At 49.1% G+C, this 14,570-nt stretch overlaps 3 protein-coding genes across 3 annotated transcripts; 2 read left to right on the forward strand and 1 right to left on the reverse strand.

Moving 5' to 3' along the window:
- Positions 1-320: 320 nt before the first annotated feature.
- M437DRAFT_70448 (uncharacterized protein) lies at positions 321-3,485 on the forward strand (the record flags this gene model as incomplete). The annotated part of the gene is made up of 3 exons (XM_041025452.1): positions 321-359; positions 406-2,718; positions 3,315-3,485. The coding sequence occupies 3 exons, from the start codon at positions 321-323 to the stop codon at positions 3,483-3,485; spliced, it is 2,523 nt and encodes an 840-aa protein (XP_040874897.1).
- Positions 3,486-8,333: 4,848 nt separating this feature from the next.
- On the forward strand, positions 8,334-9,400 carry M437DRAFT_60740 (uncharacterized protein; the record flags this gene model as incomplete). Its single annotated transcript, XM_041023803.1, has 3 exons — positions 8,334-8,675; positions 8,697-8,879; positions 8,906-9,400. Coding segments are annotated over 3 exons (1,020 nt in total), but the record flags the coding sequence as incomplete, so codon positions are not given.
- Positions 9,401-9,480: 80 nt separating this feature from the next.
- Positions 9,481-9,774, reverse strand: M437DRAFT_89106 (uncharacterized protein; the record flags this gene model as incomplete). The annotated part of the gene is made up of 2 exons (XM_041028968.1): positions 9,481-9,595; positions 9,647-9,774. 2 exons carry the CDS (start codon positions 9,772-9,774, stop codon positions 9,481-9,483), a joined length of 243 nt encoding a protein of 80 aa, XP_040874899.1.
- Between the last annotated feature and the right edge of the window lie 4,796 nt (positions 9,775-14,570).

Below are 14,570 nucleotides of genomic sequence, written 5' to 3' on the forward strand. Positions count from 1 at the left end.
TGGTGGAGATGGGCAAAGCGCTGTCCTCATTGGCGTCCGGACCCTTTTCGTCGTCGACCTCAAGGCTGCAGTGGCTGCCTGGCTGTCTCGCATCGCATCATCTTTGTCAAGAATGTGACTGGACTCGTCCTTGTGGGTGTGTAGGGCATTATTGCTCGCAAGCAGCCTCGCAGCGGTTCAAGGCTTGGCGGACTTCTATCACCTCGGTAGAATCTCGCAACTCGGAGCCCGCTTCAGCTCATCACTTACCTGACCTATTTATCATCCTTGCCAGGCTACATGTATCCGACTCAAGCAGCCGCCGTCAGCGACTACTCACGATGGCTGCCACCGTTCCATCTGGAAAACGAGAATTCATAGTCGGTGTTGACTTCGGCACCACGACTTCTGTGCTCGCTTTCGCAGAGAAGCCCAAACCCGGTGTTGACTTTGATCATAATTCGATCAAACTCGTCACGACGCAAGTCAAGTCATCTTACCATCTGGCGTCACTCACTAACGAACAATCCATGTAGACATGCTGGTCACTCGAACAAAGCTGTCGTTCCATCGAAGATCAGCTACCTGAGCCCCCGAAGCGAGAACGACGCTGCTGAAACGACACGTACCAAAATCCAAATCGGGTCCCGCATCCAACCAGGGGATGAAAATTGCCTGTACTACCTGAAACTTCTGCTCGCCAAAGACGCTCTCGCCGAAGAAGCACCAACCAAGAATGGGAATGGAATGGAGGTGGATAAAGAATCAACAGGACTCTCTCAACTCTTGCAAGGGCAGGCTGAATTATTCTCACGTCTCGAAGCCACATTACAACAAGCTGGGGTGACTGTCACAAACGCCATCGGGCATTTTTTTCACGAGCTTAGAGAGGGCCTTCTTGAGCAGCTGAAACAAACATATGGCCTACAACCCTCAGAAGCACAGTTCGAATTTGTTTTCACTGTCCCGGCCACATGGCCAGATACAGCTGTCGATCGGACGCTTGAAGCCGCTAAACAAGCACGCTTGGAGCCAGTACTACGAACAATCTCTGAACCAGAAGCTGCCGTCCACTGCATCGCCGACGAAAAATGTTCCAAAGGTCTGCTTACATCCCAACAGGTCTGCATAACTATTGATGCCGGTGGAGGCACCATCGATGTGATCTCCTACACCGTCAAAATGATCGGAGACGAACTCGAGATGCGGGAAGCAGCTATGGGCCAAAGTCAGTATGGTGGCGGTGCTTCCGTCGATGCGAGTTTGCTTGATCTTGTCAAGCAGAAGCTGGAAAATCACACAGAAATTTTATCGGACGTGCATAATGAACACAACATCAACCAGCGTCTACAAGAGATCAAGGAGAACTTTGACGTCAAGACTACTGACGACCAAAAAGTTCATGTTGGCCTCAACAAGGAAGTTTTTCTCAAACCACATGAAATCCGTGCGGTGTTTGACAACCAAGTGGCCATTATCAAGTCTTTAGTGAGCGAGCAGCGCAAACTCCTCTCAAAGCTTGGCGAAACTCCCTATATGTTGTTCTTGTCTGGTGGACTTGGCTCGAATCGATACATCCAAGCGGCGCTAATCGCAGAATACGGAAAAATGACAAAGCACGTCTTGAACAGTGAGACACCTCAGCACGCCGTCGCCCAAGGAGCTGTTTTAGCTGGCGTTAAATTGCTCACCATGAAGTCGCGAAAATCCAGACACCGTGTTGGAATGTGTACTCGAGCGTCGCTATTGAAAGGCAACCGTGGCAGGCAGACGATAGATCTCGACGATCCAGTGCTTGGCCCGATGAGGCACAGTATCCGGTGGTTCCTCGAGATACGTGACGATCTCCCAACAGAGGGCGTCAGCCACCATTTTGATATAAGCTTCTGGCGAGACAATCCACTTTCTACGAGCCAGGAGATCTTTTTTGTGACCAACAAGGACAAAATACCTCCCAAGAATAAAGAGGAGGCACAAGCTCGAGGGAGCAAGATCTATCGAGCTACAATGGATCTCACTAAATATGACGAACATTGTATATACCATGACTCAAACAAGACGAAGGGTGTGCTTGAGATCCAGGCTCGCGTGCGTCACGACGGTGCACGTTTTCATTTCGAATTCCTGATCAACAACGAGATCATCACTGTCATCACCCAAAAGTATCCCACGCTGGATGAGAGAATCCTGGATATCGATGCAGTGCCTGCTTCCACGCCGACTGAGGCAATCGCACGCTTGTTAGATGCCGATCGGGAAGAAGTGGTATCCTCGCCCACAACGTCAGATGTTGTCTCCGAGAGCGCTGAAGCGACAGCAAAGACTCAATCAGCTGCCAGTGTTGCCGTTCAGCAACTACAACACATGAAGCGCAAACGACATGAAGGAGGCTCAGGGGACGCTAGTCACATGACCAAACGTTCAAGGCTTGCGTCGAAAGAATCGGGACAGGAACCAGAACAGAGGACGGACACTGGTGGCGGAGACAGTGACGATGCTAGCACAGAGGTCGAACCGACTGCAGATTCTCAGTCTTCAGCCGAGAAAACTTCTTCAGAATCATTCGCAGTCCGTCCTACCCGGCAGGCAAATGTTGAAGGTAGAGCGGTCACAACACCGATTATTAGGTCCGGAGCTGGGAATGAAGAAGCCTCACCACACATTCGGAATGCTAATGCGCCTGGAACCCCGATGTCGACAATCCAGGACAACAGTACTATCTCCTCTGCTCCTAGATCAGTAAGCCATGTACAACAGAAGGTGAAGTGTATAGTGACGCTAACAGATCTCGATAGTCTGCACAGAGTAGCACGTCGCGGTACGGTCGCACGATAAAACGCAAACGCCTCTCTAATACCGGAGGGCTGCTTACCTGACATACCGCGTCTGATTGGGCATAAAGTATCGCTTTATCATTGCAAGCAAGCATCCTCATCCCAATTTTCCACGTAAGAAATGGAACAAGCTTATCTAAGTAGTCCGAAGAAAGTTCAAATGCTCGATAGCTGAGAACCAGAGGCGTTACGAGTTTCTCAGACCGGATTTAAATGTGTTTGTTTTTTGGCCTGTTTGGAGGTAAAGTTGCCCGTCGCACACCCCCCAATGTAGCCAAAGCTCGCACAAGTACAAGCTATTCTCTCCGGATCTGCGGTGCTCCTTTCAGTATAATTAGTGTACCGATAGCTTGAGTATTAATTCGACTGTTGCCGATGTCGTTCTATCATACCGATTCAGGCAAGCTTTATGAACTGACACACGCTAGGCGTGAGATCGCTCTGACCAGCATCAATTCAGGTGGCCTGCAAGAGCTCGCTGGTTGCTGAATACTACGCCAGGCGTGGCCTCACTACCCGGCGCCTTCTGGATGGCACCGCTACCTCCGAGATCAAGAATTCTCGTTCGCAGATGATCTCTTATGGACAGCAGCTCAGGGTGCAGACCCAGAACTAGAAATGAGCTCAGGGCCAGAAGAATCGTACTTCAGCAGATCAGCATATCGCCGATAATCCTGTCCCGGACGGCTCGAGCCAGGCTTCATCCAGAGTCACTAGCGACCTTCGAATCTCGTCTCCGCATATCTCGTGCAGACGACCTCCACCGTCGATTGGGCTCAGGTCAACATCCATGATATTGAAACCGATACCAATACCATGAGCAGGCTAGACTGTTGTTCGTAGGATTTCCTCCGCCAGTACGAGTACGTAGAACTTGTTCGATTCTCCGTCCCGTGGCACTGACGAGCTCGGCAAACAGGTGGATCGATTCGTCGACACTAATACAAGCAGAACCCCAACACGTCGTACAGTACCACCTAGATAGAACGATCGTACAAAATCACGAGTTTTGATCTCTATACCGAGTAGGAGCGATACATGACTCGACCAGGCTAAGCGTCGAGCTGATCGGCGTTTTTTCCATCGTTGTAACGCAGGTCCGTGGATCTATCTCTGGTCCATGTCCATTGACTCAATAAACTCAATACCCTCATGCCACAGCCGGATATCGATGACCCGGACGCCACACATACATACCGCGCGCATTACATCAGGGACCCAGCTCCACAATCTCGATCATCAGCGCTCTGTGCAGCTTGCACTCTACCTGGCGCCGATCATCTAGATCTACTGCTGTGGCCTTTCTCAAATCACCCTTTGTCCCACGATTCTGTTACCATCTTAACTCCAGCCTTTCTCATGAATCTCGTGCCACCAGTGCATTGAGCCACCAGCTCAGTGTTCAATCTTCACCATTATCGCGATAACATCTCAAATCTCAGTCAACACCTTTGGAGATACAGCTTTTCTTGCAAGCCTAGAGCAAAGAGGGAAGAACTTTGTGACGCCCATTGCTTTGTCAGAGAGATGGTCACCAGTCCGAACTCTCGAAAACATCTTGTGCATCATATTTCCTCCAGCACGTCCTTCAGACTTTGAGTGCCTGTTTTTCAAACATGTTCACGGCGACTATGACTCCTTGTCATCTCAAACAGGCTCAACAGATCTGGAAGATCCTTGAACCAGGGCCCATTTTCAAGCTGCTCACAGAGTTGACGTGGATCATCTAGGAGCTTCTGCCTGTCGCAGACAAGTGTGACTTGAGAAGAACCACCAGGTTGATGTGCGCTGTGCCCCTCGCTCAAACCTTGTCTTCGAAATGGAAGTTTGAATTGACGGAGTCGAGCCTAGGATGTCTGGTCGACTTGAACAGTGACAGAGACTTTGTGGTCTGCTCTAAATGTATCAGCTGTTCCAACGAGTTGGCTCAATGTTGTGTACACTATCATGCGCCCCCAGATCTCGCACACAATGGGTGAGTGTGACAGCACCTCGACCTTCTGCTCGGAGGTCGTCACACCGAAGCACTTTTCAGAGCTTGGGACAATCTTCGAGCAAGCGGAACAACGGCTAACATTCTTAAAATTCATGGTGACTGGAGGCCCAATTTGTCCGGGACTAGGACAGCCTTTGCTGCTGATGGATCATTCTTGAGCTGCGTGAGTAATGATGACCACAAGAACAGGGATGTCCGCCACATCTTCAACTCTCGGGAATGGTATAGGCTCCACGATGCTCGCGGTATAACAAATCTGCCTTGATCTTTATAACCTTCGTACGATATCTATGAGAGTCATGTTGTAGGTCGGTCCAGCTAGACAATAAAGCAGATTGGCGCCTGGGCTGCACCGAGACAGAGTCCATACTATGCCTGGGACGTGGAAGAAAGATCAGGTCGATGTGATAGCACTATCGAAGTTTGTCTGGAATGCTGCGTGCTAGCTTTCTATCCTCCACAAGCTACTGTTCATGTGCTATAATTCTCTCAAAGCTGTCTGGCCAAATGACTGCTAGAGCCTCCACTTCAAGGGCATTGAGATGCTTGCAGTCTTAGACAACGGCTTTATGAATTTCCTCAGCGAGTTCGACCAAACGCATCGGCATTGCTTCGCAGCTGTGATGTCTCACAATGTCTTCTTCGTGTTTGAGCCTCTCGAGTGAGGACCAATTGGCTGAGCCTCGCTTCACGGCCAACATAACGCACGCGGTTCTTTTCGACATCTTCCACCAGTCAAGCATTATTTTCTTCGCTTCTTTCTTTCGGAGAAAGTCGATCAAAGTTTTCCTGGTGACAGAATTCACGCCGCTGACCGTCTTGCTCAACTGTTGAGTGCGATGAAGAGAAAAAGCAGTCGATGAGCAGCTTACAGACTTCATCTTCTGGTCGATTGTGAAGCCAGGTAAGGTCATCAAGCTCGTGATAGCGCCCATCAGCTTTCTCCAAATGACCTTCTGTTAAAGTGATGTTTGTAGCGTCGATTGGAGCCAGCGGGGGTTGGTAGTTGTCAATCGTGTCTCTTCTTGGGCGTTTTTGCTTATAACTCTCTGAGCTAAAGTTCTTTGCCAGCCAACGCTATGCTTCATGCTGCTTGCGAGCATTCCACTAAATCTCACATATCATGTGGTATTCGAAAGACCTTTGGTGGCGCAACACTCGATTCACCCTACCTAGTGGTCAATGTTTCTAGAGAAACACATCGAATGAGGAAGGGACGATCGGTAACAAAAGCAATTCCAAAAGGCAGTCCCATACATATATGTACCGTCGCACATCAAGTAAAGCATTTAGACATGTACAGGAAAGTCCTGCGCTCGGTGTTTAGCGCGCATACTCATCTGCAAGAGTCATGCGCTCAGATCTGTCAGCACTCAGACTGCAATTCCAGTTCCCTCTTGAGTGATGGAACATTAGAGTGATGCTGGCTGTCGACAGTGGTGACGGGATGGTGAAGGACTGGGCTTTGTGCCGGCAAACCATGTGCAGGGTGTTGCCCCGTTCGTTGAATAGTGTGCAGCTTGCCGACTGCCTCTATCGACCTTGGTAACACCTGCGCACCGCTGCAATTCTTGGAAATGCAGGCACATTGACGTGCGCGCTGTCTAATGATTGTAAGATGGCTCTGTGTTGTTTGGAAAGGGGTTGCATTACACTAACTTTTCTGGGAGGCTTGGCAGCCGATGGCTCGTCATCACATCCCTTGACCTGTCACATTTGTTAGAGCGCTACGCACCAGATCTATACACACAGACTATTCAACCTTACCGACTGTTCTCGCAGGAGATTTGCAGCATACAATCTGTATATCAATATAGTCAGGGTGTTCGAAACTCGTTGAGTAGTGAGCACATGCGTGCGCCCGCATATACAAGGATCGCAGCGAATAGTGTGTGTCATCAAGCTTGGGATGAGCTGTCTGCGAGCTGCGCACTATTAAGCACTCACACAGTCGACTGTCCAGAGTGTTCTCTAGACGCCTGATCGCTCGACTCCAGTGGTCCGCCAAACACACTTACAGATGAAAGATGAAGTTTAGAAGTCAAGGCGGATAAGGGCTGGGAATGAGAAATTTGATGAAGAGGTCAGACATGATTGGTGATTGCATATGCGAGGAGATAGACAGTGTCCTTGTACACCATGTCCCCAAGGTCAGTCTTGTCGCAATCCCTTTCCACAAAGACTGCGACGATTCTCTGGAATAGCTTAGTTCGCTGGGGAGACGTTATTTGATGTTTGACGCAATCATTCGGAGAAGCGTGAGATAGACCCGAAATCGTCTATGTTCTCTATAATACCTTCAGAGGCCAGATAAGTAAGACCTGCCTTGTAATGCTCATTAAGCCCAGTGAAACCACGGAAGATGATCTTTTTACGGATGCTCTGTTTCTGAAGGGCTTCCAAGCGAGGCAGAACCCAGCTATAGGCTCGTCCAGAGCCTATCAGCAATGAATCGTACATGATCAAACAGCCAATTCCGCTGAAGTGATGACACATTGATGATGCTCCAGGTAGCGGATCTAGGAATACATTGCGTCAGAGCATACCAACCTGTCCAAACATAGATCGCTTCTGTCATTCTCGTCGTCTTAGTTCACAAGAAAGCTCCGTCATAAAGCTGGGGATCCTAATTAGAGCCCCGACGGTCCCCAATCCAGTTTCTCTTGCGTCTGGTCTTGAAGCGCACAAGCTGGAGAAGGCTACGATACAGAGTATTCTTGACCAACGACACCAAAGATAGATAGTAAGCTATGGAGCCACATTGACAATGCGCAAAGCCATGACTCGTATGGTATCAGTTCATCGCTTGTTGTCTGCTCTACTCCGTCCCACCTTCTTCACCTTCTCCTTTTTCTACCGCAATCTTCATCTTTCATCTTCTTTCGGTTTCGTACCGACTCGTGCCGTCCTTGCAAGATCCATTTGAGCAACAACGATAGGTCAATGAATTCACCTCCAATGTGCGAAACATCCCCAAGTCACCAGCACCTCAATCGACTCAAGCATCATGGCAGACTACCTTGTAGTCTCTCCATCAATGTCCAATGAGCAACATATATCGAGTGGCGATGCTTATTGACACTGCGCAGTGGGACTTCTCCGAAGACACTGATTTCGCAATGTCCATTCTCCTGGAGAAGACCATCGACCTCCTCACTGCTAGACGCAAGCCATCTCTACAGGACATATTCGAAATTCCTTGGATTGAGACGAATGATCCTGCCATATAGCTTTGGATATCATAGACTGTGGATAAATAGGGTAACATAGTCGCGGTGGTGCGCTTAGTCGGGGCCGTCTGGGCCGAGGACAGAGGTCTTCAAATAACGGTCATTAAACATCCTGGAGAACACAAATTGACATCAGAGTGAGTCGATTCCAACTCCAAAAATCTCAATTCCAGCTAGCAAGTCTGCAGGGCGGAGACTGGAAGGCCTTCTCATCAATTTCATCCAGAACAACAAGAAAAACGGTCACGAAGTGCTCATTCACAAGGCTGTCCTGGCCTGTGGTGAAAAATTATTCGTCGTTCCCAGGGCGATGAATACCTCGCAGGGAGGTTCTATCAGGTCGAGTCAAAGCTGCCGGGTGCCTTGGGTTCAGTGACCTCTAACTCCAAGAGCCACAGCTTTTCTGCTCTGGAGGTATGGCCGTACGACAAAGATCAGGACGACTTCGAACGAACTGGCGGCGACAGCCATTGTGCAATGGAAGACGTCTGGCAAAGAACACCATGTCCCGTCAAGGCCACTTCTGTATTGTCCCGTCGACGGAGGCCCCAAAAATCGACAGGGCAGTTTCAACTTCAAGTATATGTCAGGTTCGAAGAGCATCTCGAATCCCACAGAAATGGAACCACACAATCTGTCCTAAGAAATCCATGAAAGCCCCGCTCCGATCCCCATTGTGCTTTCATGCTAGACTTCTGCCAGGAACCCAGGCATGAACCACAGCATATCGACGGTGAGTTCTCATGTAGTGCATGTAGACTTCGTTTCAGTCTGGTCAAGAACTGTGATGCTCATATTCTCGAATGCTTTGTGGATAATGCCATCGACCTGCACCAGGCTGTTTAGGCTGCCCAAAAGCTGCTCAGGAGGTTGCCAACGTGATCGTCTGCGGAGGTTTGCGTTGTGGTGCAATATACCCAGGCCACAAGGACGGCAGAGCTTTGATGGAAGAACACCGAAAGATGCACGTCGATGGGGGACTATGTTTACTGGATGGCGTTGTAAGTCTCGTCATACAACAAGCCAATAATCGTAGACGCAAAGACTGCCCAGGTCAATTATTCGTTGCTCCAGCCCAGCCCGAGGTTGAGCAGCCGTCGATCATACCACTTGCTTCATCTCAGTCTCGGGCAAAGCAGCTGTCAGTCAAATCGGTGGATCCAAACCGGGCTCAAGCAAAGAAGGATACTCTCGCTAGTGTACAATCGACACAGCCTGCAGTCAAGAAGTTGACACGCGCCAGCTTTGCACTGATGCTTCCTCTGACAACCAAGCGGACTACGGAGAGTCACTTCGCTAGAGAAGAACCACCGCCTACTTCACCTGAGTCACACTATCTGCAGCTAGATGCAAGGACCTAGTTTCCAACATCATACGCCCGAGAGGCCTTGGGCTATGGTTATTTGCGGCCCGACTACGTCAGGTCTGGAGAAGAGCCTTGTTACCAACCGTCATCGGACTCGGTCTCGCGCTTCACTCCAGTACCAGATGACGTTGGTTCGTACGTGACTTCAGACGGAACCTTGTCAGGAGTGAAGTTGTCGAATCCAGACCAACTAAGACAGTTCGTTATTTTATGGGAAGGAAGCATGACCGGAGATACTTACTTTTTGATTGACTCAATCTCGTCAGGTAATTCAAAACTGCCGGTGTAGGTAAAGACGCAGCCGGAGAAGATGGTCCCAAAGTCTAGATCAACAATCAGACGATCTTTGCGCACTTCATGAGGTCGCATGGTGGCTAAGGCGGTTGGATTGCTATCACCGAAGGCTGACAGGTTGGGAAGCGATGACAAGCAATAGCAAACGAAAATTATACGAGTTTAAAAACAATGCAAAGAAGAATGTCAGATTTTGGATGGATAATGGTGAAGGACGTTCAAGGACGGTTGAGGAGGTAGGTGGAATGAAGATGGTTGTAGCGGAAGGCGGACGTTAAATAAATTGCGTAGTTGAGTCAAGTGAGTGGGCGAGCGCCAGGACCTCAGTGAAAGCGACTCCTTGGAAATTCTGGTTTCAGTTTGACCACGTTGTGAGTCTTTGTGAGTAGAATCGTTTGTCGACTTGCTGATCAATCCATGAGAGCTTTATCTTCTGGCAACAGAAATTGTATAGCTTGCATTACGCAGAGTGTCCGCTCCACCAGCGGCCCTGCTGTACCCCACCGAGCCGTTCACCCGATTTTCGGATTTTCCAATCATCTTGGGCCTCAGCTAAGCATTTGGGTTCAGACTTCACAAACGGACTCAGAGTCAGACTACTGGCTCGTCTTGCTAGTAGCATGTCCTCTTCACCAACTCATTGGACTGAATCCAATCGTGAGCATGCCGCCTAGCTACTTTGGACTTCTCGACGCGTTTAACCAATGGACCGGACCTAACCATCTCGACTCATGCGAGGAGCGGTCGCAGTATGGTCCACTCAAGAAGGCAGATCGTCGGCTATGGGCTGACATGTATACAGACAAATCAGCGCCTAGAAGCTCCAGAACAACGTGCCTGACATAGCTTGCACAGCTTTCGCAGGTTTGGCAGCGTACACGGAACACCTTGAGACAGAGCTCGAGATAGAGGAGAGAGCAAACAACGATTTGCGCGAGACTTGCATGAACAGCCGCAAGAGTAAACCGGTCCTCGATAACAGCATTGAGCAGAGGGACATAGAAATGCAACAGTTTCAAAACGAGATCAGACAGAGAGACGCCGCGTCTTGCGATATAAGAGAGCCTCTTTAGAGTCTGCCAAGGTCAACCAGCGAGATTTTGATATATCCATATAGGCAGACATGAACACCTTGTTCTGTTCCATCGGCGACTGGGCTTTGGATGTGGTCCGTAAAGAACAGCTCGGTAAGTCTGATTCACAAGGACAGGCCAACTTTTGCGCTGGCGCTGGCCTCCAAACTTGCAGAATTGAACCCTGAGCCTGGATATGCCTATTAGCTCCTCATGAGGATGCTCCAGCTCAAGGACAAGCCGTCTGGTCTTCAGTCTTGTCATCGGATCATCTGCAGTATTGGAAGATCTCTTAGACGAGGGCTTCGTGCTCGGGTATGCATACAGTGGTAACGTTGCAAAAGCTACTGACCTAAACAGATCCATCAGAGGTAAGAGCAGGTCTTTTAATGGTGAGCGCATGCTCAAGTGATGGATCTCCTGGATAACAAAGCCACTTAGCGACAGAAGGGGCAGTGGCAGATGTTGATCAACAAGATCCTCGCGCGAGACAACGCTTCTGCAACGCAGACTGCAGAAGGTTCCTTCAAATGACTTTTGACAATATGTGGAGAGATGGTCTCAGAGACTTGCGGCAAACCTATGAGCTCAGAAGCTGCCAGAAGGCTATGAAAAGCCATGCAGCCCCGTTTGACAACCTTACGAGCACTACAGCTCCAGGAAGCTGAATATTATCCGGAGTCGATCTTCATCCCGTGCGATGGTAGAGGTTACCCATTAGAAAGAACGACCATGAATGACGTGAACAGACGCACCATTGGAGATTTTGATGAACGCGAGAACCTTATGCTCGAGACGATCTGCTTTTTCCGCCCTAGTGAAAGAAACGTGACAGAGGACGGAGAAGACGTGAGGCTATGTTGATGCAAACAACGACATTTCACTGACGCGATTGTCAGGCAGAGTGGATAGTGGTTAGCAAAGCAAAGGTACAGGTAGCCGTCTGATCAATCAGAAGAAGCTCAGGAGGGCTCGAACGCATGTGGTCGGTGGCATACAACTGTGCAACGGCCAGTACAAAATACTGTAATTCAGATGAGGTCATGGCGTGGGGACAGGACGACAACAGCAGCGTCCTTGTGTGAGGTTGCTTCTGCGATCCCTAGAGCCACTAAATTAGTGCTTTCTTCATTTGAACAGACAATGATGAGCCATCTATTCACCTCTTTGCTTCGCTCATGACAAGAAGCACACCTTGCGTGGACAGCAGCCTGATCCAAAGCCGCGGTTGGCCAGCTGGTTCTGTCTATTCCGACAGACGCTTGTTGAAGCCTCAATTTTGCGCCAATCCAAGCACTCTGATGGATTCACCGACAAATACCCCTGCCCGTGTCTCGTCCGAGTGCGTGGGAGGCCCCATCATTGCCTGTTCGAATCTGCAACCAGAATTATCTGATAACCATTGATGTGTTCGGCACTGTTTGCTTTGCTCGCCGGTTGAACTTGTGACCCTGTCCCTGGGAAGGCTCTAGACGGCTTCATGAGCATTGCCAGTCGCGGCCTTACTCGGACCACAAGGAGAATGGCAGAATTGTAGAAAGCAAGAAAGACAAATGGCGACCGGAATGCATCCCATGTGCACATCGTAGTTATTTTGTACACGGTCTGCTGCAACCATTACCCTCCTTCTTGATAGACTTGATTGGTTTGAATGGTCAAAATGAGAACCAGATGGCGACAGCTGAGACTTCTTGCGGGGGGAACTAGTTCGAGAGTACATCATCAAATCAAACCAGTCGCGGCCTGCCAAGCCACCAAATTAGCACCAAGTTCTCGAAATGTGTTGCAATCAGATCTGCCGCGCTTTGTCCATGTTGGGTCATGTTTGCAAACATCTCCTTTGTTGTTGCAGAAAAGGTTGCAATCATACTTTTTCTTACTGCAAATACAGAGACTGGTCAGACCCACAAAGTTGCCAAAGTGGCTGTAGCGAAGGCGAGGAGCTTTGGAGATTTGCAACTTATGTAGTGTACACAACGTAATTAGTGTCTCCAAGTCACCATAGCCATGATACTGTGGATGCTAATGTTCATCGTGATCATGATGGCATTGATCACGATGATCCCCATGCCGACCAGCATGATGAGAAAAATTGTGGTTAATGAGGGCGTTCATGATGACAGGAATCATGATATCGATGATGATCATGACCACGGGATCATGGACCACATGAACACAATCATGATCATGACGGTTGTGATCGTGATCATCAAATCTAATCAGCGCTACTTCGCAACGCGTACACTCACACGACTCTAAATCCTTCCTGAACACGCTTATACAGAGCCGCCCAGCATTGGAAAGGTTGAAAGCCCAATTTTCCGACGCACCTTGATGTTCTCGAGTAGTCTGTCGTCGAGCCTCGTCGAAAGCCGACTAAGAGGTCTTGCGATGCCATATCTCACGTGACCCAGAGCTCTAGCTCATTCGGGTTAGGTCGTGACTCGCAAAGGACCCAAGCTTTCAATCATCAATATCTCGATGCAATGTTGTACCGTGTCGAGGGATTCACCATGATGAAGCAAGGGGAACATCAGAGGCTGACCATGTGATACCCGCTAAGAAAACATATCGAGCACGATAGCAACGCTTGATAGCTCTAGGATTTCCAGTACACACAAAAGGCTTTATGATCAACAACAGCGGTTTCGTGCGAATCTGCTACAAAAGGGTGCTGGTCAAGACGGTCTGACATGACACTCGGTACATCGGCCACAGCATGCGAAGTGTTTTGACATGAAGTCTCTTCTTCTAGAGTATACAACGCATATTGAGGACCGCATGATCGTTGGACTAAAATCATCTCGATTATAAAACTTGTCTTGAACCTACCAGGCAAACTGGAACAGGTTCGAAGATCTACATCGTGCTAATCTACTTACTGACCACTGTTCAGCAATCTCGCTGGGTCCGCTAGAATGAGAGAAAAGCTGGCTGCTAATGAATTTCCCAACTCATGGGCCAGCACTCTTGTATCTCAAACATGGACTTGAGAAGTTTTCCCATATGAAGGCGGACGCTAATAGGCCTGAGCTGCCGAACAAATCTTTTTGGTTTTTCGCAGAAATATGGACTAAGTCGTAACCATGACAGTGCCATCTGCTGTCCCGATGGAATTTTTGTAGCGACGATAGACGTTGGGAACATTGCTCACGAGATGTGCAAGAAGACAACATGCTAGAGTGACTGGATCAGTGCTCGAGGTAAACCCATCATGAGCCAACATACGACCCCTCTTGACGAAACTCATAGTCGATCTACCAGGCTTGTTTCGTTATCATTTCTGAGAAGCTTCCGTATAGGTGTATTGGTCATCTGCAAACAATGTCCTCAATAGTTTTTAGAGAGGTTATTGAGCCAGAGTTTGGCCGACAGGTGAAAATCGTCGATACAGTCAGGCACGCAAGCACAACGACAGTAATGTCTCATGTCCATCTCGCTTGACTCTGCAGCGACCGCGCAAAGAAGGGGCGAAAAGGAAGGAGGGGGGTTTCATCGGTCCTCGCGTGCGACTAAGAAATTAGTTATTTTGCCCACCTTGCTCGTCACGAAAGTCCAATATGAGCAAACAACCATTTCAGTATTGAATGCGAAAACGAATCAACAGTCTGACGTCGCCATACTAAGCACTCACTCGCCGCTGTGCTGATTGTCGCAATGAATTGGGAAGGTGTAGTGAATTCGACCCGGTGCTCGTTGGGATGTTCACACACCTTGGAGCCTGATTGCTGCAGCATTGCAGGCTGCAGACTATTGCGTCCGAGTGCATAAAAATCCTTTAGTTGACCTTGGCGTTGG

Source organism: Aureobasidium melanogenum (genome assembly GCF_000721775.1).
Source record: "Aureobasidium melanogenum CBS 110374 unplaced genomic scaffold scaffold_43, whole genome shotgun sequence".
Taxonomy (NCBI): Eukaryota; Fungi; Ascomycota; class Dothideomycetes; order Dothideales; family Saccotheciaceae; genus Aureobasidium; species Aureobasidium melanogenum.